Source organism: Elephas maximus, chromosome X (assembly GCF_024166365.1).
Source record: "Elephas maximus indicus isolate mEleMax1 chromosome X, mEleMax1 primary haplotype, whole genome shotgun sequence".
NCBI lineage: Eukaryota > Metazoa > Chordata > Mammalia > Proboscidea > Elephantidae > Elephas > Elephas maximus.
Window position 1 is genome coordinate 32,910,444 of NC_064846.1, and position 22,265 is coordinate 32,932,708.

The 22,265-nt window shown below is 36.6% G+C and overlaps 1 protein-coding gene across 8 annotated transcripts in view; it reads left to right on the plus strand.

Moving 5' to 3' along the window:
• THOC2 (THO complex subunit 2) overlaps nt 1–22,265 on the plus strand; it is a 112,789-nt gene that overhangs the window by 14,247 nt on the left and 76,277 nt on the right. For all 8 annotated transcript variants that reach the window (XR_007515753.1, XM_049871370.1, XM_049871368.1 and 5 more), the window contains exons 3-7: nt 1,123–1,214; nt 3,479–3,530; nt 8,765–8,835; nt 9,703–9,824; nt 10,376–10,509. Coding sequence is in view for 7 of the 8 variants with exons in the window: in XM_049871370.1 (XP_049727327.1) it covers nt 1,123–1,214; nt 3,479–3,530; nt 8,765–8,835; nt 9,703–9,824; nt 10,376–10,509 (471 nt within the window). In the remaining variant the exon portion in view is untranslated. The remainder of the gene's footprint in view (nt 1–1,122; nt 1,215–3,478; nt 3,531–8,764; nt 8,836–9,702; nt 9,825–10,375; nt 10,510–22,265) is intronic.

Below are 22,265 nucleotides of genomic sequence, written 5' to 3' on the forward strand. Positions count from 1 at the left end.
TTTTTATGTATATTGTTTATTTATAAGCCTAATGAAGGCATAGTTGTCAGAAAGGCAGAATATATTTAATAATGAACTCTTCATGAGGAAGTGGGATAATCTGGCTATATTTCTTTTAGCAAGTGATTTAGTGGACAAATTAATTTCATTGGAAAATACTATTTTCATTGGTTAAAGGGGGATTGATATAAATTTTCATTTATGTTCCTTTTTTGTGACTGGTAGTTAAACCAGGGGAGACTTTAAAATACTTGATTTTTACTTGCTGTTTTCTTCTCAAAGATTTTTGATTCCTCTCTAAAGGTGATTATAAATAGACTTTTACAATTGTGATCTTAGAGCTGCTTATTTCCCACTTTTAATGAGAGGAAGGAGGTACAAGTTTTAGTTTTGCAGACTAAAGAAAAAGATGACTGGAAGGAGATGTTCACCTGATCATTAAGCCCTCCCCTCCAAAAAAAAAAGTTCCTCTCCAGGAAAGAGGACATAGTAATTAATAGTACCTGGAGCTACTTGTGGTTAACAGTTCTCAGAGAACTGCCATTTGATGTATGTGTGTATGTACATGTTTTAGTTGGAATGCCGATAGAAAAAGATAAAAAGAGATTTAGGTTTGGGTAAATTTCTGACAGTAGGATATGGAGAAAACTTGGTTTTATATTTACTCCTGTCACTGTAGCCCTGAGGTTGAATTAACTATCATCTGAGTAAATTTAGAAAAATTATTGTGAAATCTGCTGGTGACAGAAATGGTTAATTTAAAAATAATTATATTTAGGTTGCATGAAAAAAATGCTTTCAAAAGTGTTTGTGGGGGGAACCAGAATAGCAGATATCGCACACTGTGAATGGAAATATGTGGAAGCTGTAGACACGGAAAAAGACTGGCAGGGAATGCTCAAGTAGTAGTTACCTTAATAATAGTGGAATATCATTTGGCTTTTTCTCATCTTAGAGTGTTGTGTTTTTGTGAATATAAAAGAGAAAAACATGCTAGAGGAAAGCATTAGAAGTGTACTTTTTCTTATCATTATTGATGTTTACAGTAATTCTGAGAAGTGGAAAATACATAGATTTTCTCCCAAAGAGTCGACCTTTCACTATTTCTTTTACATTCAACAGATTTCCAGCAAGCCCTCTATGAGTTATCATATCATGTCATTAAGGGAAATCTAAAGCATGAACAGGCATCTAATGTTCTTAATGACGTTAGTGTAAGTATGAATATATATTAATTTAAGACTTGTTACATATCTCTTTTTGCCTTGAAGTGCATAACTTGCATTTCATTTTATTAGAAATTGTAGTAGTGAATGTTTTAAGATAATATTGGTAAGCCATTTTGACTAGACAGAAATAAAGATATTTTTGCCTTTTTGTCTTAATTGTGAGTAAAGCAGAAAATGTTAGGTAAGCTGGGATGGGGGAAAGCCTGCATTGCAATGAAATCAAGGTAGCCTTAATATAAAAATGCTATCCTCAAAAAAAAGTTGGGTAGAATGTTTTTCTCCCAGTATAGCATATCTAGGTATTTTCTTTTGTTTGTCCTTCTGTTTGGAAATTAAATATATATTTAAAAAATTAAGGATTAAATTATTTTAAATTAAGGTTTCACAGCTCTCGCATTCACTTGCTGTCAGTTTTCATGTTTGCTGTTTTTTTTCTGGAAATAACTAGATTTTTTGTTAACATTTAAGTGGTTATTCTGTTTTCATTTATTAGAGAATTTAAGTTAGATTCAGACCAGATACTTTTCATGGTTGTTTGGTATTTGAATTAGAAGATGGGCTCCCAAATTTAAGGGTGTTTAATAAAAAAAAAAAAAAAAATTTTTTTTTTTTTTATTGTAAGGAGCCCTGGTGGCTCTTAGGTTAATGTGATCGACTGCTAACCGAAAGGTTGGTGGTTCGAAATTGACACCTGCTTCATGGCAGAAAGGTGTGGCAGTCTGCTTCTGTAGAAATTTGTAGCCTTGGAAACCCTATGTGGTCTCTATGAGTTGGAATCGACTCCAAGGCACTGGGGTTGGTTTTGGTTTATTGTAAATCAGTAGTTAAATTTGAAATTTTACTGTGCCTTTTTTTTTTTTTTTTACACATTTAAATGTGTTAATAGGCCGGTTTTTGAGCTTGTATAAAAAAAGTTATCTGCCCACTTGAGAACAGCTATTTTAATAAGTACAATTGAGGTGGGACCTGGGACTTGAAACTAAAATCTGATTGATAATTAAGATTCTTTTCATTCTGTAAACTGGGTGTCAGTATAGGTTTTAGTGTGTTTATAGAATCTGATTCTAATTCTTTTCCCATTTACTGAAAGTGAATAGTCCAGATGAACTTCATGCGTGTCTATTCAGTTCTTAGTTAGCTGCAGCTGATTGCCTTTGCCATGGCTTTCTCATAGTACTATATACTGTTCCATATCTTAGCCAAAGAAGCACACCTTGTGTGTCTCCTTGCAGCTGCTGTGTTTTTCTTGAGAATTATGCCCCTTCCTTTTAGTCTCTGAAAATAGGCTAATATTAGGGCTCCTAACCAAAAAACTAAACTCCCTGCCGTCCAGTCGATTCTGACTCATAGCGACCCTATAGGACAGAGTAGAACTGCCCCCATAGGGTTTCCAAGGCTGTAATCTTTACAGAAGCAGACTGCCACATCTTTCTCCCGCGGAATGGCTGGTGAGTTTGTACTGCTGACCTTTTGGTTAGCAGCCGAGCACTTAACCACTGTGCCACCAGGGCTCCTTTAGGGTTGCTATAGTATCAGAAAACTAATTGCAGTAAGTAATTGAACTATGATCTTTACTAGTGGAAAATGGCTTTACAATTGGGAATAGGGGTGGGAAGTCAGGAGAAAAATCTAGAAAAAATGCTGACGTTTTCATCTAGAAATTAAGGGAGAGTATTGGGTCAGCTTCTCCAAAGACTGTAAGCATTAATGAATAAAGAAAATAGCGATATCTTTTATGAGACAACAGCTTATAATTTATTTTGTATTTTTTAGATTTCTCTTCATCTTATACCACTGTGGTTTTTTTTTTTTTTTTTTTTCCTTGCATAGATCAGTATTGATTCAGGCATGAGCACAGCTTTTAAGGTTTTGGATTAAAAAATGTACCATTTTTTTAACAGTCTTGCTATAGGTTAGGTGTAAGGTGCTCTACAGTCAAGTGGTTTCTAACATAAAACCTCATTGGAAAAATGTTATTTGTGTTCTTTAATGTTTCTTGAGGTGCTTATTTAGGTTTCTGTTTTTTATCAGGTGTTTTCATGATAGACATTTAAACATTTTTTCAACATTTATCTCCCTCTTTTTTTCTGTGTTATGAAGCTTAAGTTGAATTTTAACATTTGTGAACATACTGGTGTTGGGTTTTTGTTTATTTTTAAGTATTACCAAAGAATGATATTATCAAACCATAGTACTTGCTGGTGTTCTCTTCTACTATTTACCATGAATGATTATATTTTTAAAATTAGGAATTTCGTGAGGATATGCCCTCCATTCTTGCCGATGTATTCTGCATATTAGGTGGGTATTGCCTTACTTACCCTGTAAAATAAGTGCTGTTTGATAAATCAGTGAACTGTGTTAAATGAAATGCTTTCTTCTACGCTAATAATTTTAAACAAATGTATACATGACTGCAAATTTAGAAGTATATACATGTATATTTACAAAGAATAGTATTGTAAATCTAATGGCAGTACAATTACTTTATTAACTCACTTTAGAGTATTATTCAAGTGGTTTGGGTTTTTAACAATGTGTGTTTAAATAAAGTTGAGCTGCATTAGATCATTTCAAGTAAAGAAGCCAGGTTTTTTTGACGTTGGGTTAGTCTGAGTTATCGAGATCAAAGTAACCAAATAATATTCAGCGCAGGTTATCAATGAATGGCGTCAGAATCTCCAATTTAGGACACTCAAGAGAGATAATAACTTTGCTATTGTGCTGTTATGATTCTTCTTAATTTTAGAAAGAACAAGAAGAACCAAAGTAATCAAAAATACTTTTGAGGATCAGAAACCATCTTTGGAAATAACAACTTCTCTATTTGTCCAGAATAAATAATAATTTATGCTAGAGTAAAAAGAAATATTTCTTCGATTTAACAAAAAGTAGCATCCCTCTATGGGAAGCATGGATTAAAAAAAATAATGTGTATCACAAATTTATTTAATTTTAGATCTGGATTAAAATAACTCTGAGCACAGTTATTCCCATCAGTCTTGTGCTTTCTATAACTTTGAGTCTAATAGAAAACATTGTGAGACATTATAATATTTACTTTAAAATAAGACTTGTCCGCTGAGGGTTTGTCAAGCTGAAATGAATTATTTTAGCTCATTAATCCTAATTCCTAGAATTGGATAGATTACTTAAATGTCTTACTGAGAGTCTAGAATTTGATCTCAATAAATACAAATGCCAGGTACTTGATCCTTCAGGATATTTAAGATTTCATAACAGCAATAATGTTGGAAACAGGTCAACTCATATGTGGGCTGTGAGTGATAAATGAACAGAGCAGATAGTTGATGGGGTGACCATATGTCCCAGTTTGCCTTGTTTCCCTTGGTATAATAATTAAAAGTGCTCTTTACAGTATCAAAACTGTGAAGTATGTGATCAACTATCTGTTGGGTTGATTGATTTATAACAACAACAACAAAAAACCTTTTAAGCTTAATTTTTGAAGCAAGCACTAATGATATTATGTTACAAATAAATATAAGATGAAGTAACGTTCAATTTAAAAAAAATGTTTGCTTTTACCATCAGTTTGTAAGACTGAAAGACTGATTTGTAGGTAACGTGTTGTAGAAGTTCCTGGATAGTTGTCAGAAGTATGTTTTATGACTTTCTTTGAGTAATCATCAATTATCAGCTTACTAGTTCCGGTAATTTCTTTATTATTTTATTAGGGTGTATTTTTCCCTTCATGGTTACTTAGTAATATGGTTGGATTAAGATAAGTTATTATTATACGTCATTGCTTTTTACTAGTAACGTGAATTCATGAAGATGATGTTTGGTTGCTCTTGGGAAATTTCTTTTAGCCTATCCAGTCCATTTTTACAAGCAAGATTAGGACGGCAAACTTGGAAAGAGAATTTCCCTCACCTGCCCCCTCATTCACCTACCCCTACCCTTGGCAGAAAAAAAAATGATCCAAGGGTCGTCCCAGACCAAGGTAGGGGAATAGGAGTAAGAATGTGAGCTATCTATAGTAATGATGATGATAATGATAATGTAGGTGCTGTTTTTGGAGTACCTTCTATGTTCTAGGCATTGTGTTAAGCATTTAATCTGATTAAAAAAATTTTTTTTTAATTTTGTTGTTGAGAATATTTACACAGCAAAACACACATCAGTTCAACAGTTTCTACCTGTAGCATTTGGTGACATTGACTACATTTTTCAAGTTGTGCGTCCATTCTTGCCCTCCTTTTCTGAGTTGTTCCTCCCCTATTAACATAAATTCAGTGCCCCTTGAGGTTCCTATTTAATCTTTCAAGTTGCTGTTGTGACTTTAATCCCACACTGATAGTTCTTATAAGAGCTTAATGCTCAAGGCAGACATTATTTACTAAAAAAAAAAAAGCTAAACTTATTGTTTGGTTTTAAGAAGAGTTCAGGGGGATATTTTTGGTTTAAGGTCTAAAGATTATCTCAGGGCTGTAGTTTCAGGGGTTCATTCAACCTTCATGGCTCTAAGAAGTCTGGAGTCTATGAGAATTTTAAATTTTGTTCTGGATTTTCCTCCTTTTGATCAGGATTCTTCTATAGAACTTTCAGTCAAAATGTTCAGTAATGGTAGCTGGGCACCATCCAGTTCTTATGGTCTCATGGCAGAGGAGGCAGTTGTTCATGGAGGCAATTACCAACACTTCCCATATCCTCTTCTTACTCCTGGCTCACCTTCTTCCTGTGTTGCTCCAGGCGAATAGAGACCAATACATCAGTTGCCTTGGATGGCAGCTTGCAAGCTTTTAAGACCCTAGGCACTACATGATGAACTAGGAGGCAGAACAGAAGCACTAAATGTGTTATTAGGCCAGTTAACTGGGATGTTCCATTTAACCATGACCCCAGACTTCCAAACCAAGAAACAAACCCCATGAGGTTTTTGGTTGTACATAAGCAGCTTTTAATTTTATTTTAATCCTCGTAGCAGTTGATATAAGGTAGATCAGAAAAATGAAGCTCAGAGAAGTAGTGATTTTTCCAGACCATGTTGCCTACATTCCAGGATTTGAACCTGGGTTTCCTTGGCTCCAGAGCCCATGATCTTTTTGCTACATCATGTTGTAGGGAAATAATTTCCAGGTTAAGATAACAACTTTCTTTAAAAAGACCTGAGAGCTATATTAACCTGAAAGAGGAATCTGAGGTAACTTGATGGGCTGTTGGGACCTCCGAGGTGAGTTAGGTAGTTGGTGATACTGAGGACTGGAGTTGGAAATGGCTGAGGGCTTTTTAGTAAATTCACAGGGAAAGTAAAAAGAACTTATTAGAAGCTGATTGAGGGTAGAGAAGTCAGGGATAATGAGTGAGTCTATTAGAATGGTCTTATGAGTTAGAACAAAAAGAATAAAGAAAGCAGGAAAAGCACCGTTGGGATAATAAAATGCTGTATTGATTGCTGAGGTAACTCAGCTAAAAAATTTACTGAGATCCTATTAAGCATTTCTTGTTATGGTCAGGGAAACCGTGGTGGTGTAGTGGTTAAGAGCTATGGCTGCCAACCAAAAGGTCAGCAATTTGAGTCCACCAGGCAGGCGCTCTTGGAAACCCTATGGGGCAGTTCTACTCTGTCCTGTAGGGTTACTCTGAGTCAAAATCAACTTGATGGCAACAAGTTTTTTTTTTTTGGTTTATTATGGTCAGAACCTAGTGATGGGTATCTTAATCAGGTCAGATGGCTAAAATGAGAGCAGACTTGACTTGAAGGATAGGAGGATGAACCTGGTACCCAGGTACCCTGAGCTTAGGGACCTGGGAGGTAGATCTTAGGGTTTAGGGCCCTGGAGGATAGATAGATGTTGGTTAAAGAAATGAGCACAGTTTAGCTCTGACCCATTGAAATAAGTGTCCTTGAAGTTGTAGGCTGAGGAGGAACCTGAAAGAGTAGATAGCAAAGTGACAAGAGGAGTTCCTGGAAGGGATTGATTAGATACAGATAAACAGCCTTAGTGAGAAATTGAGATTGTACTGCAGTTTACTTTGCATACAGTTACATCCTAAATTTCCGTTAATACACTCCAAGCTGACTGTGTGCTTAGCTGCAGTGGCCAGGATATGGAGAAATGGCAGTGTCCAAGAAGGGAAAGAGAAGGGCCAGGAAAATGTGGACATGCCTGAGGATAAATCCTCTTCTCTTTCACATCTCAGTGATGACAGTAGAAAGTAAACTGAACCAAAGCAGTGGTAGGGCATCTTTTGTTTGGGAGAGAACCCTTAGAGGACAATTTTTATTACTTCATTACCTCTTTCTATAAAAACAAGAAAAACAAAACCGTTGCTGTTGAGTTGATTCTGACTCATGGTGACCCCGTGTGTTACAGAATAGAACTGCCCTGTATGGTTTTCTTGGCTGTAATTGTTACAGAAGCCTTTCTTCTGAGGTGGCACTGGGTGGATTCGAACCAACAGTTTGTGCCACCCTGGGACCTCTTTCTGTGTTGCTGTTGTGTGCCACTGAGTTGATCCCCACTCATAGTGACCCTATAGGACAGAGCAGAACTGCCCCATAGGGTTTCCTAGGCTGTGATATTTATGGAAGCAGATCGCTGGGTCTTTTCTCTTGTGGAACAGTTGGTGAGTTTGAACCACTGACCTTTCGTTAAGCAGCCGAGCTTTTAACCATTGCACCACCGTAGCTCTTCCTCTTTCTATAGTACATTCTAAATTATCAGTTGACTTTTTAAATAGGGTAATAGTATGTAGTCAATAAAAACAGTTATCTGAAAATCAACCTTGTAATCCTGCCAGTCCTGGTTGAAATTTCTGATGCTTGACATTTAGAGCTAGTTGATCCTCAAATCAGAAAATTGTTTGACAAACTTTCTGAATAATTTACTGAAACTCAAGGAGGTCTTAGTTTTTTCTTTTTAACATTTCAGTAGGAAGAAAACTAAAAACTTGAATGAATTTGTTTACTGAATAGAATTTTGATTCAAAATAGGATGTTAAAAAATATCTTTTAATACTGTCTTTTCATAGTATTGTGGCCAGGTGCCTTGGTTAGAACATTTTATTTGGAACCAAGGTTGCCAAGGTCAAGGGTTTGATCTTCATGAGTAATAGGATCTTTAGAGTTAGAGGACATCTTTGTTGTCACCCAGCTCAGCTTTTTACCCAAGGAAGGAATCTCTTCAGCATCTCTGACAAGTGGACATTTAAACTTTACTTGAAGTTTCCTTCCGTTTTGGAGAATAGTCTTTTTTTTTTTTTTGAAGCTTTGACATGGCAATGCAGGTAGGTATCTCCTATATAACTGACTTACATGGATATGTCACAAATTACAGGGAGCTCGGTTAGAGAGCATGGGTCAGCCTCCATTATCAGGAGAAATTCTTTCCGAGCATTCATATGCTGCATATGAAGGACAGCTCATGTTTACTGTAGTTTTATATTTTTGCAAGTTCAGAATGAGGCATTTTAAAATGACCTACTCTTAAAGAAAACAAGTGTCTTACAGTGCTAGAGAGTCTAGAAAAAAAAAATCAGACTTTCATTTTTTTTCTTCATCCTTATAGATATTGAGACAAATTGTTTAGAAGAAAAAAACAAAAGAGACTATTTTACTCAGTTGGTATTAGCATGTTTGGTAAGTATTAAAAATTTGTTTTCCTTTCTAAGTTTTGTATTGAACAGTTGTAATCACAGTTAATCGTGTTAATGGAGGAGAGAGTTGACGTTCATTTGACCATTATGAGGTGAGGTTTGGGTTTTGAGATTGAACGTTTTGTGAAATTAGACATACTAATTATTTCCATGAAATAGGCATGTTATCATATTCCTTAAACTATTTGTACGTATAAGACTTGGCGATATTCCTTGTTTAGTATTTTAAAGTTCTTAACTAAGGAAAAGGTAAGCAATTATAAAGTGAGTAGGAAGATTTGGACAGCTTTTAAACTGAGAATGTTTTCATAAACTCTTTATTAGGCAAGGGGAAAAAGAATGGAGGTAGTTTAAAAATAGTAAGTTCTAGAACTTGTCATAATTATTGTCTAGTAAATCATTTTATGTTCATGAATTTAGAACCAAGGAGAAATGCCATCACTCAGACCTGGAAGAATGTCCTTGTCTTTGCTGTACTAGAATTTGACTCACAGTAGAAACTAAAGAAGGCTGAAGTGCGTGCGGTATTATCTTAAATGAAAGTTCAGTTAAGACAGACACAGTTTTAATTAGAATTTCATCTTGTCATTTGTGGGTTGTATATAGCATGCATACATTTTTTTGATGAGATTTTTTAAAGAGCCATATGTTATATATTTCAATCTTCGGAGAGTCATCATTTTTGTTAAATTGAAGTTCCAGGTCTTTTTATAAATTATACATTTATTGATATATCTAGAATGTGATTTTTGTGTTCTTATTTGGGAAAATTATTTTAAATTTATTTAAGATTGTGTATGCACAGTTGGAATGCTGAGGAATAAATGGCCTTTAATATTTTTTAATGCAGTATTTAGTTTCAGACACAGTTCTAAAGGAACGTCTGGATCCAGAAACACTGGAATCATTGGGGCTTATCAAACAATCACAGCAATTCAATCAAAAGTCAGTTAAAATCAAGACAAAACTCTTGTAAGTACATGCATCTTATGTTGCAGATTTAGTAGCTGAGTATGGTTTTTGGTTCTTATGAAAAGGCAAGTTTAAAGATTTTTTCTTTTGGTGGCGTTAGCATGTGTCTTGTGTTTTTTGCTTTCTAAAAATAGGCTAAGATTATTGATTTACCAGTAAACTTTACCTTTGTGACATTGATGTTAATTTTATCCATATTAGAAGTTAAAATAATATTCAATGCTTTCATTATTACCAATAAAATAATTTATAACTAAGGCTATACTCTTGAGTATATTCTAGTCAGTGATGGAAATAGTGGTATGTTGTCTCTGGGTATTAGCAGTCTCCTCTTCTTGTGTTACTAGTTTTCCCATGAATTAATATTGGGATGTCTCTTATGAACCATCGTATCTAAAAGATACACAAAGAGGTAAACTTACCAAACCTATTCTTATGATTGTTGTAAATTAGAGAGATAAGAAAATTCAATGAGTAGAATACACTACTCTTATGCAAGCTTGTTAATTAAAATTAATTTTATCCCCTTAATAATGTTTATCTAATTTCAGTTATAAACAGCAAAAATTCAATTTGTTAAGAGAAGAGAATGAAGGTTATGCCAAGCTGATTGCTGAATTGGGGCAAGATTTATCTGGAAATATTACTAGTGATTTAATCTTAGAAAATATCAAATCTTTAATAGGTAAGACATATCTATCTAGTATGTGTTATTATTAAGATAAGTTTTTTAAACTATTGGAGAATATCCATAAAGACAAAATGAGTGCATTGAATATAGTTTTTTTTTAATTAAGAAATGAAAGTTTCTATCTTATACTTTTAAGATTTTATCAGCAGTTATGGGATGATATTTATCAGAAATCTTTTTGTCACTGTTACCTATGTGTTTGTATTAGTTTCTACTCTCTAGTATTTCCATATTTAATTTTTTAGTATTTCTCAGTCATTTTATAGAGGGCAGAAAATAAATGAGCAAATTGGAACATTTAATAAAATCTTCATTGAATAGTTGTTTTGAACTTGATTTTAAAAATAACTTTAAAAGGGACTTTGATACACATCTTATTTTATCTTTCCAGCCCCGTAAGGTAAGTGCAGCAGATCTTGTAAAAGTATGTAATTGATAGGAAAGTGTTATTATATCTACCTTTTAAATAGAATTTCTTTAGCATTATTTTTTTCTTTTTATTTGCATTGGGAATTTGAAGGAAATACAAAGTAGGAATGACAGTAGAAAATTATAGTAATCCTGATTTTTCAAGGATGGAAAGAGTTTTGCTACTATTTGTTAGGTGTTACAATGTCCTAGGGAAGAATTCACAACACCTAGGTGCCTTAGGTTTTGAGACCTGTCATAGAAGTCATATTCCCTGACTTCCTGGTTATATTGTAGGGGATGCCTATGTTTGGTTTCTCAGTTCTTTCTCTCCGTTTTTGGAGTTTATGTATGACTACGGAAGAGAGGAGGTGACCCAATCCTTATCCCCTTTCTCCAGTGCTCTGTGTAGGGACTCAAATAAAACTGTATTTACTACAGTCATCCTGTTTTTAGCTAAGTGTTTTGGTGACCAACAAATATAGAAGGTAAGGAACTTTTAGTTTAAATTTACCCTTTGGAGTAAGCTTAATTCTGTTAGCAGATCTACTCTCTTTGCTACTTCTTCCTGTTGTCAATTTAACACCAAGAGTGGTGTCCTCCCACCTGCCCCCACCCCGGCTGCAGGGCCCTTGCTTACTTGTGTGGCAGTGAGCCATTTTTTTAATCCTTCTGTTGAGATTCCTTTCCATCCTTTCCAGGGTAGGCTCTACATTTTTCCTACAGCACTTTGGTCTTGCTTTAGAAGCATGTCAGTACTGCTTTGCTATAGACTTGCTTTTCCTGTATCCTGCCATGTACTTAGTTAAGATGTTATTCCCCATATATTGGTCTACACTAGATGTTGTATGACTGGTTTGCCCTTCTCTTTAAGAAGAGCCAGCTATTGCTGTAAGGGTAAATACTTTTACCTCTTATTCTCATGATAGAGGAGCCTTTTAGGTGAAGAGGAAACCCTCATTGGTATTATACCAAATGTACTCTTTGTGTGTAGAGTGGGTGGTCACTTAACTGCCTTAGTTTCCCCAGGTTTCCATCTGGGTTGTATATATGGAGCACTCTATGTATCATGCCTACACTGGCTTCCTATGGCTTTTTCCATAGACTGAGAGGTAGGTAGATACCTTGCTGAGAAACTTAGGGAAGACAAGATAGGGATATAAAGTAAAAACAAAAGACATAAAACCAATTGAGCAGTTTACATCACACAGAATTTTTATTTTAAGAAAACTAAAGTTTAATTGCAGAATTTTTTGGCTCATACAGTTTACTGGGCGCACAGAAGAAGCTGGTTCTTTTCCTGACCCTGTCTCTGATATATAAATGGCTTCAGGGATTTGTTCACATCTGGGCTAACACTGGACTTCTGGCAGGAGTTAGCAAATTTTTTTTGTAAAGGGCCAGACAGTAAATATTTTAGAATCTGTAGGCCATATGGTCTCCATCCCACCTACTCAGCTCTGCCACTGTAGTATGAAAGCAGCCATTGACAGTATATAAATGAATAACTCTGTGTTTCAGTAAGACTTCATTTGTTGTTGTTAGGTGCCATCAAGTCAGTTCCGACTTGTAGCGACCCCACGCACCAAAGAATGAAACACTGCCTGGTCCTGCACCACCCTTAAAATAGTGATGCTTGAGCCCATTGTTGCAGCTACTGTGTCAATCCATCTCATTGAGGGTCTTCCTCTTTTCTGCTGACCCTCCACTTTACCAAGCATGATGTCCTTCTCCAGGGACTGATCCCTCTGACAACATGTCCAAAGCATGTAAGACGCAGTCTCGCCATCCTTGCTTCTAAGGAGCATTTTGGTTGTACTTCTTCCAAGACAGATTTGTTCATTCTTTCGGCAGTCCGTGGTATATTCAGTGTTCTTCACCAATGCCACAGCTCAAAGGCATCAGTTCTTCTTCAGTCTTCCTTATTCGATGTCCAGCTTTCACATGCATATGAGGCAATTGAAAATACCATGGCTTGGGTCAGGCGCATCTTAGTCTTCAAGGTGACATCTTTGCTTTTCAACACTTTAAAGAGGTCCTTTGCAGCAGATGTGCCCGATGCAGTACGTCTTTTGATTTCTTGACTGCTGCTTCCATGGGCGTTGTTTGTGGATCCAAGTAAAATAAAATCTTGACAACTTCAGTCTTTGCTCCATTTATCATGATGTTGCTTATTGGTCCAAAAACTTCATTTATGGACACTGAAATTTGAAGTTCATATAATTTTCATGTGTCACAAAATATTCTTCTTTTGATATTTTTTCAATCTTTAAAAATGTAAAAACCATTCTTAGCTAGTGGGCCATACAAAATAGGCAGCAGGCCATATTTGGCCTGTGGGCTTTAGTTTGCTGACCCCTGCACTTTGTGCCAGGTGTCATGGTGACAGTATCAACTGGAAATTTGTGAGGGGGGAAATTTGGTGGAGCTAGTGAAGTGACCCTTTGGAGTAAGTTTAAGACAGAATGAATTATTGATTCCTCCCTTTATCTCAGGGCGATTTCTATATACCTTTCTAATTCATGAAAATGATTTCAAATCCAAAAAGGAACATAGACCGGTAGAGTGTTCAAATTAAGTAAGACTCTTGCCTAATGAAGATATCATGGAAGGGCATTTTTGTAAACTTCATTTGAAGTTTATGATTAGCTTAACATCTTGTTGGTAACACAGTCCCTCTACATAGAATGGTCTATATTTCTTTTCTTCCTTTTAAAAATATTTTTTATTATCCAGCAGTATATGAGCATAACTGAAGAAATTAAGTTGTACTCAAAGACTTAAAATATTATTGTACTTAAAATGATTTTCCTCTTTTCTAGAGGAATCCATTTTCAACTTTTTCTGCTATTTCTTCTGACATTTATGTCCATAACTCGAAATGACATGCCTTTCTTGCTGTTGGTTAATGTTTTTTTTTTTTTTTTAATATTATCTGTTGACTTCTATGTGCAGTATCAATTTATCTCTTATACCATGTCCCCATCACACTTCCCCTTTTCCCATCCTTTCAATAAATTAATAGTTACATTAAGATTTTTGGTTAAATCAGTGTTTTTGTATTATTACAACTGTATAATATGCAGGTGAACTACAGTTTTCTGTGAGTATAGTTCCTTTTTTGTATAATTTTTTGCTTCTGGAACTAATAATTCCTTGATTTTTTAAATTTTCTGTGAAATCTGTTGCTAGTTAATTTTCCTAACTCTGAAAACTCTTAAGATCAATACATGCATGTATCAGTCAGTTCTATTTTTTCCCCCTTGGCAATATCCCTTCTGGAATCTGCATCCTCTTCCTCTAACATGTATTTGCTCAACTGCTGGGGTTCTAGGACTTCCATTCACCATCGTTCACTTCTTTTCCTGTGTTGGGTCTCTTTGTTTGCTGAATCATGTTTTCCTATTTCTTTGTTTACTTTCTTGGTGTGAAGGAGCATATCTTCCAGTAGCTTTCAGAGAATGGGTGCGTGGCAAGTACAAATTGATACCTAACATCTTTGAAAATATCTTTATTTTACCCTTTGTCTTGAGCAACACTTTGGCAAGTATCATTTTCCTTCAGAATTTTTGAAGATATTGCTCAGTCTCTGGTTGCCAGTGTTGTTGAGCACCCTGGGGTCATTCTGGTTCTTCATTCTTTGTAGGTGGCCTTTTCGTCCCTTATCAAGAGGTTTTTTAGGACCTTTTCTTTGGCCCTGGTTTTCTTAAATGATATGCTTTGGTGGGGGTCTTTTCATCCATTGTGCTGTGCACTCAGTGGGCCCTTTCAACCTGATAACAAATGTTCTTCAGTCCTGGGAGGTTTTCTTGGGTCAGGGGAGGAATAGCTGCCTAGGTACACAGGCAAGGGTAGGGGACTGGGATGGCCAACTCAGCAGTTACCAAACTTTTTTGTCTCAGGACCCCTTTATGCTCTTATTGAGGACCCCAGAGCTTTCATTTATGTATATTACGAATCCCTTCCTGTCATTATCTGAGACAGGAATTTTTCATTGACAGGAAAATTGAGGTTACGACTTAAATTCTAATGAATATCCTTTCAGTATTTGAATTTATTGAATTCCTTCTCAGTGTAAATTCCATCCAGGCCTTGCCTCATCTGGCCAAAACAGCTCGCTGACCCAGCATCCTGTTTTTCATGGCATCTCTGGATTAGTTTCTCTTTGTTTACTCCCATTGTTTTCCTTTTAGGAGCAACCTAGACTTGTACCTTACAAAAAACTATCTCAGGTCTGATTTCCTTCACCATCCATTGTCAGAGCTGATAAACTAGTTTGGGAGACAAGGTACTTTACCTACACTTCCAGTATACTTGGTCTTATCAGGAGAAATCAGTATTTATCATCCTTTAGTTAAAAGGCAGTCAAGTCACATGTTCCGTAAAAGATTCTGGAAAATCCAATTGTTCATAGTGTATTAGAGAGTCTGGGACTCTTTACTGCAGCATCAAGCAAGGAGTTAGAACTATTATGAATCTGTATGTTGGTTGCGATCTCAAGTCTGACACTAAATTTGAACATCTTATTAAATAGGAATTTAATAATTTGATTAGCAGGCTTTTGAGCTGCCAAGTTATAGATGCACAAAAGTAGTTCCTTAATCAAGATGGAAAAAGCACCTTTTAGAACTTAGAGAAGATATCAGAGGTGGACTCCTTTGATGAGCTAAACTATAAGTACTACACTCTTCTAGATGCCCTTCAAAAAAAGTGATTGCTGGAGATTCTTTCCCTCTCCTTTGAATCAATGATCAACAAACTTTTTCTTTAAAGGGCAAGATAGTAAATATTTTCTGGCCTTGTGGGCCATGTGGTCTTTGTTGCAGCTACTTATATGCTGCCATTATGACACGAAAGCGAGTGTGGCTTTGTTCCAGTAAAACTTTTTTATAATTTACTGAAGTAGGCAGCCAACTGGATTTGACCCACAGACTGTAGTTTGCTGATCTTTGCTCTAAATTAAGTTTTGGCTAAAAACTAGTCATGGAGCTAGCTTACTGGAGGTGATTTTTGGTTTCTTTGCATATAGAACTCATCTTTATTTTTTTTTGCATTTGAATTTTTTAAAAATAGCTTCATTGAAGAATAATTTACATTCCTTAAAAATTCACCCATTTTAGTATACAATTAAGTGATTTTTAGTTAATGTGTGGAGGTGTGCAACCATCACCACAATTTGGTTTTAGAACATTTCCCTTATCCCCAAAAGATCCCTCATGCCCTTTTGGAATCATGCCCTGTTCCACCTCCTATCCCTAGACAACCACTAATCTACTTTCTGTTTCCATAAATTTACCTATTCTAGACTTGTCATATAAATGAGACCATATAATATGTGGTCTTCTGTGTCTGGCTTTTACTTAGCATACTGTTTTTGAGCTTTATGGATATTGCAACATATATATCAGTATTCCCTTCCTTTTTATGGCTGGCTAGTATTCCACTGTATAGATAATGCCACATTTTGTGTAACCAGTTGTTGGACATTTGAGTTGTTTCCACTTTTTGCTATTATGAATATTGCTATTATAAACACTCATGTACAAGTCTTTGTGTGAACATATGTTTTCATTTCTCTTGGCTAAACCCAGGTGTTGTAGTGGTTAAGAGCTACGGCTGCTAACCAAAAAGTCGGCAGTTTGAATCCACCAGGCACTCCTTGGAAACTCAGTGGGGCAGTTCTACTCTGTCCTGTGGGGTCTCTATGAGTCGGAATCAACTTGTGGGAAATAGGTTCTAGATACCTAGGAATACAATTGATGGGTTGTATGGTAAACTGATGTTTAACTTTTTAAGAAACTGCTTTCCACAGTGGCTCTGTCGTTTTAACATTTCTGTCAGTAAAGTTTGAGGATTACTCCTCCATTTTTAAACTTGATTGGTTCTTTTGGGTTTCAGGATGGGTGAAACTCAGGGAATGGATGTTGGTGGGAGAAGCTAAAAAGCTTGTCCCCACATAGGCACACGTGGCAGCTAGGTATGCACAGGGCAGTTTTTTTCTTGAGAGAGGGACATAGTGGTATTTTTAAAAATTTTATTTATTTGTTGTTGAGAATATACGTAGCAAAACATACACCAGTTCAACAGTTTCTACATGTACAATTCAGTGACACTGATTACATTCTTCACATTATGCAGACATTCTCACTGTCCTTTTCTGAGTTGTTCTTCCTCCATTAACATAAACTCACTGCCCCCTGAAGTTCTTATCTGATCTTTCAAGTTGCTGTTGTCAGTTTGATCCCATATAGATAGTTCTTAAAAGTACGTGTCTTAGTCATTTAGTGCTGCTATAACAGAAATACCACAAGTGGATGGCTTTAACAAAGAGAAATTTGTTTTCTCACAGTCTAGTAGGCTAGAAGTCCAAATTCAGGGCCTCACCTCCAGGGGAAGTCTTTCTCTATCTGTTCACCCTGGAGTAAGGTCCTTGTCATCAATCTTCCCCTGGACTAGGAGCTTCTCCATGTAGGAGCCCCGGGTCCAAAGGACACGCTCTGCTCTCCTACTGCTTTCTTGGTGGTATGAGGTCCCCAACTCTCTGCTTGCTTCCCTTTCCTTTTATCTCTTGTAAGATAAAAGGTGGTGCAGGCCACACCCCAGGGAAACTCCCTTTACATTGTATCAGGGATGTGACCTGACCAAGGGTGTTATGTCACACCCTAATCCTCTTTAACCCACAGGCAGAGGTTATGATTTATAACACATAGGAAAATCACAAAATGAAGGACAACCACAGAATACTGGGAACCATGGCCTAACCAAGTTGACACATACTTTTTGGGGACACAGTTCAATCCATGATGGTACAAAATGCTCAAGGCAGACTTTTTTTTTTTTTTTTACCAGTTAGTGAAACTATTCTTTGGTTTTAAGGACACTTCAGGATATTTTTGGTTTAAGTTTTAAAGATTATTTCAGCACAGTAGCTTCAGGGGTTCATCCAGCCCCCATGGCTCTAGAAAGTCTGGAGTCCATGAGAATTTGGAATTCTGTTCTACATGTTTCCCCTTTTGATCAGGATTCTTCTATGGACTCTTTGATCAAAATGTTCAGTAATGGAGCCAGGCATCATCCAGGTCTTCAGGTTTCATGGCACAAGAGGCAGTTGTCCATGGAGGCAGTTAGCCACACATTCCATATCTTTCTCTTATTCTTGACTCTCCTTTCTCTGTTGCTCCAGGTGAATAGAGACCAATCGTTGTGCCTTGGATGGCAGCTTGCAAACTTTTAAGACCCCAGGCACTGTGCAACTAGAAGATAGAACAGAAGCAGTAAACACTTTATTCGGCCAATTAACTGCGGTCTTCCATGAAACCATGACCCTAAACCTCCAAACTGAGGAACCAAATCCTATGAGGTTTTTGGTTGTACATAAGAAGCCTTAGCAGCTACTCTCTTTTTTTGTGAATCTATTTATCATTTTTTTTTATTGTACTTTAGATGAAGGTTTACAGAGCAGACTAGCTTTTCATTAAACAATGCACATATTGTTTTGTGACATTGGTTGCCAACCCGACATGTCAACACTCCCCCCTTCTCAGCCTTAGGTTCCCCATTACCAACTTTTCCGTCTCCTCCAGCTTTGTCCTTGCCTCTGGACTGGTGTGCCCATTTAGTCTCATTTTGTTTTACCTGTTCACCCTTAAGCCAATGATTGGACAAGCTAATCTTTGGCTTAAGCATAAACCTCAGGAGTGACTTCATTACTGAGCCAAAAGGATGTCTGGGGGCTGTACTCTTGGGGTTTCCGTAGTCTCTGTCAGACCAGTAAGCCTAGTCTTTTTTTCTGTGTGTGTGTGTGTGAGTCAGAATGCTGTTCTGCATTTTTTTCCAGCTCTGTCCTGGACCCTCTATTGTGATCCCTGTCAGAGCAGTCAGTCGTGGTAGCTGGGCACCATCTAGTTGTACTGGACTCAGTCTGGTGGAGGCTGTGGTAGTTTTGGGCCCATTAGTCCTCTGGACTAATCTTTCCCTTGTGTCTTTGGTTTTCTTCATTCTCCCTTGCTCCCGAAGGGGTGAGACCAGTGGAGTATCCTAGATGGCCACTCTCAGGCTTTTAAGGCCCCAGACACTACTCACCAAAACAGAATGTAGAACATTTTCCATATAAACTATGTTATGCCAATTGAGCTAGATAGTCCCTGTGACCATGGTCCCCACAGCCCTCAGCCCAGCAATTTGTTGCCTCAGGGAGTTTGGATGTATATCACACAACTTTTGCCACTTCAACTTTTTATAGGTATACAACTTATTGACAGCAATTTCAATAATTGACTGTGCAGCCCTACCCTTAGTATCATTTTTTTCATCGCCATTAAGCCCCCCCCGCCCCTTTCTCCCACACCTGGCAATGACTAATAAACTATGGTCTCTATACATATCCCTTTTCTTATCTTTTTATATAAGTGAGATTATACAATATTTGTCCTTTTGTGATTGACTTGTTTATTTCACTCGGCATAATGTTTTCCAGCTCTATCCATATTGTAGCACGTATCAAGACTTTGTTTCTACTGCTGGCTGAGTAGTATTCCATTGTATTTATGTACCACGTTTTGTTTATGCATTCATCTGTTGATGAGCATTAAGTTTGTTTCCACCTTTTGGCTGTTGTGAGTAGTGCTGCAGTGAACATTGGTGTACAAGTTTCTGTTTGAGTTTCTGCTTTCAAGTCTTTTGGATATATACCTAATTGTGAAATTGCTGGGTCATATGGTAGTTCTATTTTTAGTTTCATGAGGAACCTCCACACTGTTTTTCACAGCAGCTGTACCATTTTGCATTTCTACCAACAGCGGATAAGGGTTCCAGTTTCCCCACATCCTGGTCAACATTTGTTATTTTCTTTTTTTTTTCTGATCTTAGCCTTCCTAAACCAAAAATCAAACCCATTGCCGTCGAGTTGATTTTGACTCATAGTGACCCTATAGGACAGAGTAGAACTTCCCCATATGGTTTCCAAGGAGCACCTGGTACATTCAAACTGCCGACCTTTTGGTTAGCAGCCATAGCTCTTAACCACTATGCCACCAGGATTTCCTTAGCCTTCGTAGTGGGAGTGAAATGTATCTCTTTGATTCTTGCCTTGAGACATCAGGGTTTCGTTTTACAAATACTGTTTCTTAGAAACAGTGTAGCGTAGATTTTGTTAGCCTATTTCTAAAGGAATTCTTCCTGGATGCTAGAGCTTTTCCTTTTTTAAAAAACAGAGTTTTTTTTGTGTCCTAAGTTCCATTCTGTCAGGAACATGATTGAAGCTATAATGTTTTCTTGTCTGAAATATACAGGCTAGTTGTCTCTAGTCATGTTTACAATATTACCTTGGCATTTTTTTGCTGTTAAAATCTCAGTTTGGCCGTATTGCTACAACAGCCATTGTCAGTTTAATCATATTTCTTTCCTCTTGTTATAGTCATTTGCTCTAATATCCTGGCCATCTTGTTCATATTTGGAGAAACTCCAGTTTCTTTTTTTAATTTTATTGTGCTTTAGGTAAAAATTTAGAGAGCAAATTAGTTTCTCATTCAAATGCTTATGCACAGATTGTTTTGTAATGTAACATTGGTTGTAATCTTCTCAATGTGTCAGTAGTCTTCCCCTTCCCACCCCAGGTTCCCCATTTCCATTTGTCCATTTTTCCTATCTTTTCCTGCCTTCTCGGCTTTGCTTTCAGGCAGATGTTGCCTGTTTGGTGTGTTGTATGCTTGATGGATCTAAGAAGCACATTCCTTCTGTATGTTATTATTTGTTTTATAGGCCTGTCTAATCTTTGTCTGAAAGGTGAACTTTGGTAGTGGCTTCAGTTCAGAGTTAGAAGGGTGTCTGTGGGCTATAGTCTTGGGGATTCCTCCTGTCACACCAGTAAGTTAGGTGGTCTTTCCTAATTTGAGTTTTGTTCTACATTTTTCTACTACTCTTTCCAGGACCCTCTGTTGTGATCCCCGTCAGAGCGGTCGGTGGTGGTAGCCAGGCACCATTCCAGTTACTTTTCAGTGCATTTCTTCAAAGATACGTCATCCTAAAAGGTTGTGAATTCTTTGCAAGGGTAGGGGAAACATTTTATTAATCTCTGGATCACAAGCAACTGACACTTCATGGATTTTTGTTTAATGTTTATTTAAATGAAAGGACGAATCCATGGCTGCTGTTAGTTGCTGTGGAGTCAGCTCTGACTCACGGTGACCGTATGTGTAACAGACTGAAGTGTTGTCTTGTCCTGGGCCATCTTCCCGATCAGCAGCCAGTGCTGTCAGTCCATGTCATTAATGGTTTCATTTGTTTTCTTTGGCCCTCTATTTTTACCAAACTTGATGTCCTTTTCTAGCAATTGGTCTTTCCTGATGATCTGTTCCAAAGTAAGCGAGTAGAAGTCTCACCATCCTCTCTCCTAATGAGCATTTTGGTTGTATTTTTTTCTAAGACTGATTTGTTCATTCTTTTGGCAGTCCATAGTATATTCAGTATTCTTCACAAACACCACAGTTTGACTGCATCAGTTCTTCTGTTTTCCTTTTATTTTTTTGGAAAAAAAAAAAAAGGATGGCCGTTATGGATTTGCCACTGGCCCCCTTCTGGTTCCCTGTTTGTTTCTCAAAATACATAAAGGCATGTGTGTGTATATTTAGGCAAATGAAATATATTCCTCAGTGTAACTGGTAGTAGAAGAAGGGAGCTAGGTTTATGATCTCTGTCCAGAGTATATGATTATAGATTCTTGGGCTGGACAAGTCTTTCTAAGATACTTGAGCATAAGAGTGCTTATGTTCTACCACAGCTGGGCATTAGAAAAAAATTTTTTTGTCATTGTAAGTCTACTGATTTTTACTAGAGTCTCATTGTATGTGAAATAGCTGTTACTTAGCAAATATCTAAAGTTTTAAAAATCATTTTCTAAACCTTATATAGAAATGGTCATCCTAATTGATTGCACTGACTTAGGGCACTTGAGATATTTAATAGATAACTCACAAGCTAGTTTTTCTTATGTGAAAGGTGCAGAGGTTGACTTATGTCATAAACAAAAGTGTATACCTTTTCTTTCAGACTATCGCCTTACTAGCACCTAGAGGGACATGGGTAGCTGATAGTACAAATCACTGATAGAATAGCTTTGATGGAGTAATACTATGAAATAAAACATAATATTAGTGGTTGACATTTTATCACATTAAAAGCATGAATTTCAGAGCAATGTGAAGGAAACACTTAAAAAATTTCCATATAACATGTTGCTGTTCTAGTCCTTTTTCACAAGTGTTGTGTGAATAGCTTAATGGTTAATTACAGTTTTTCAATATTATATTCAAAATCTTGTTTGTCCTTTCTGATAGAATAGAGTA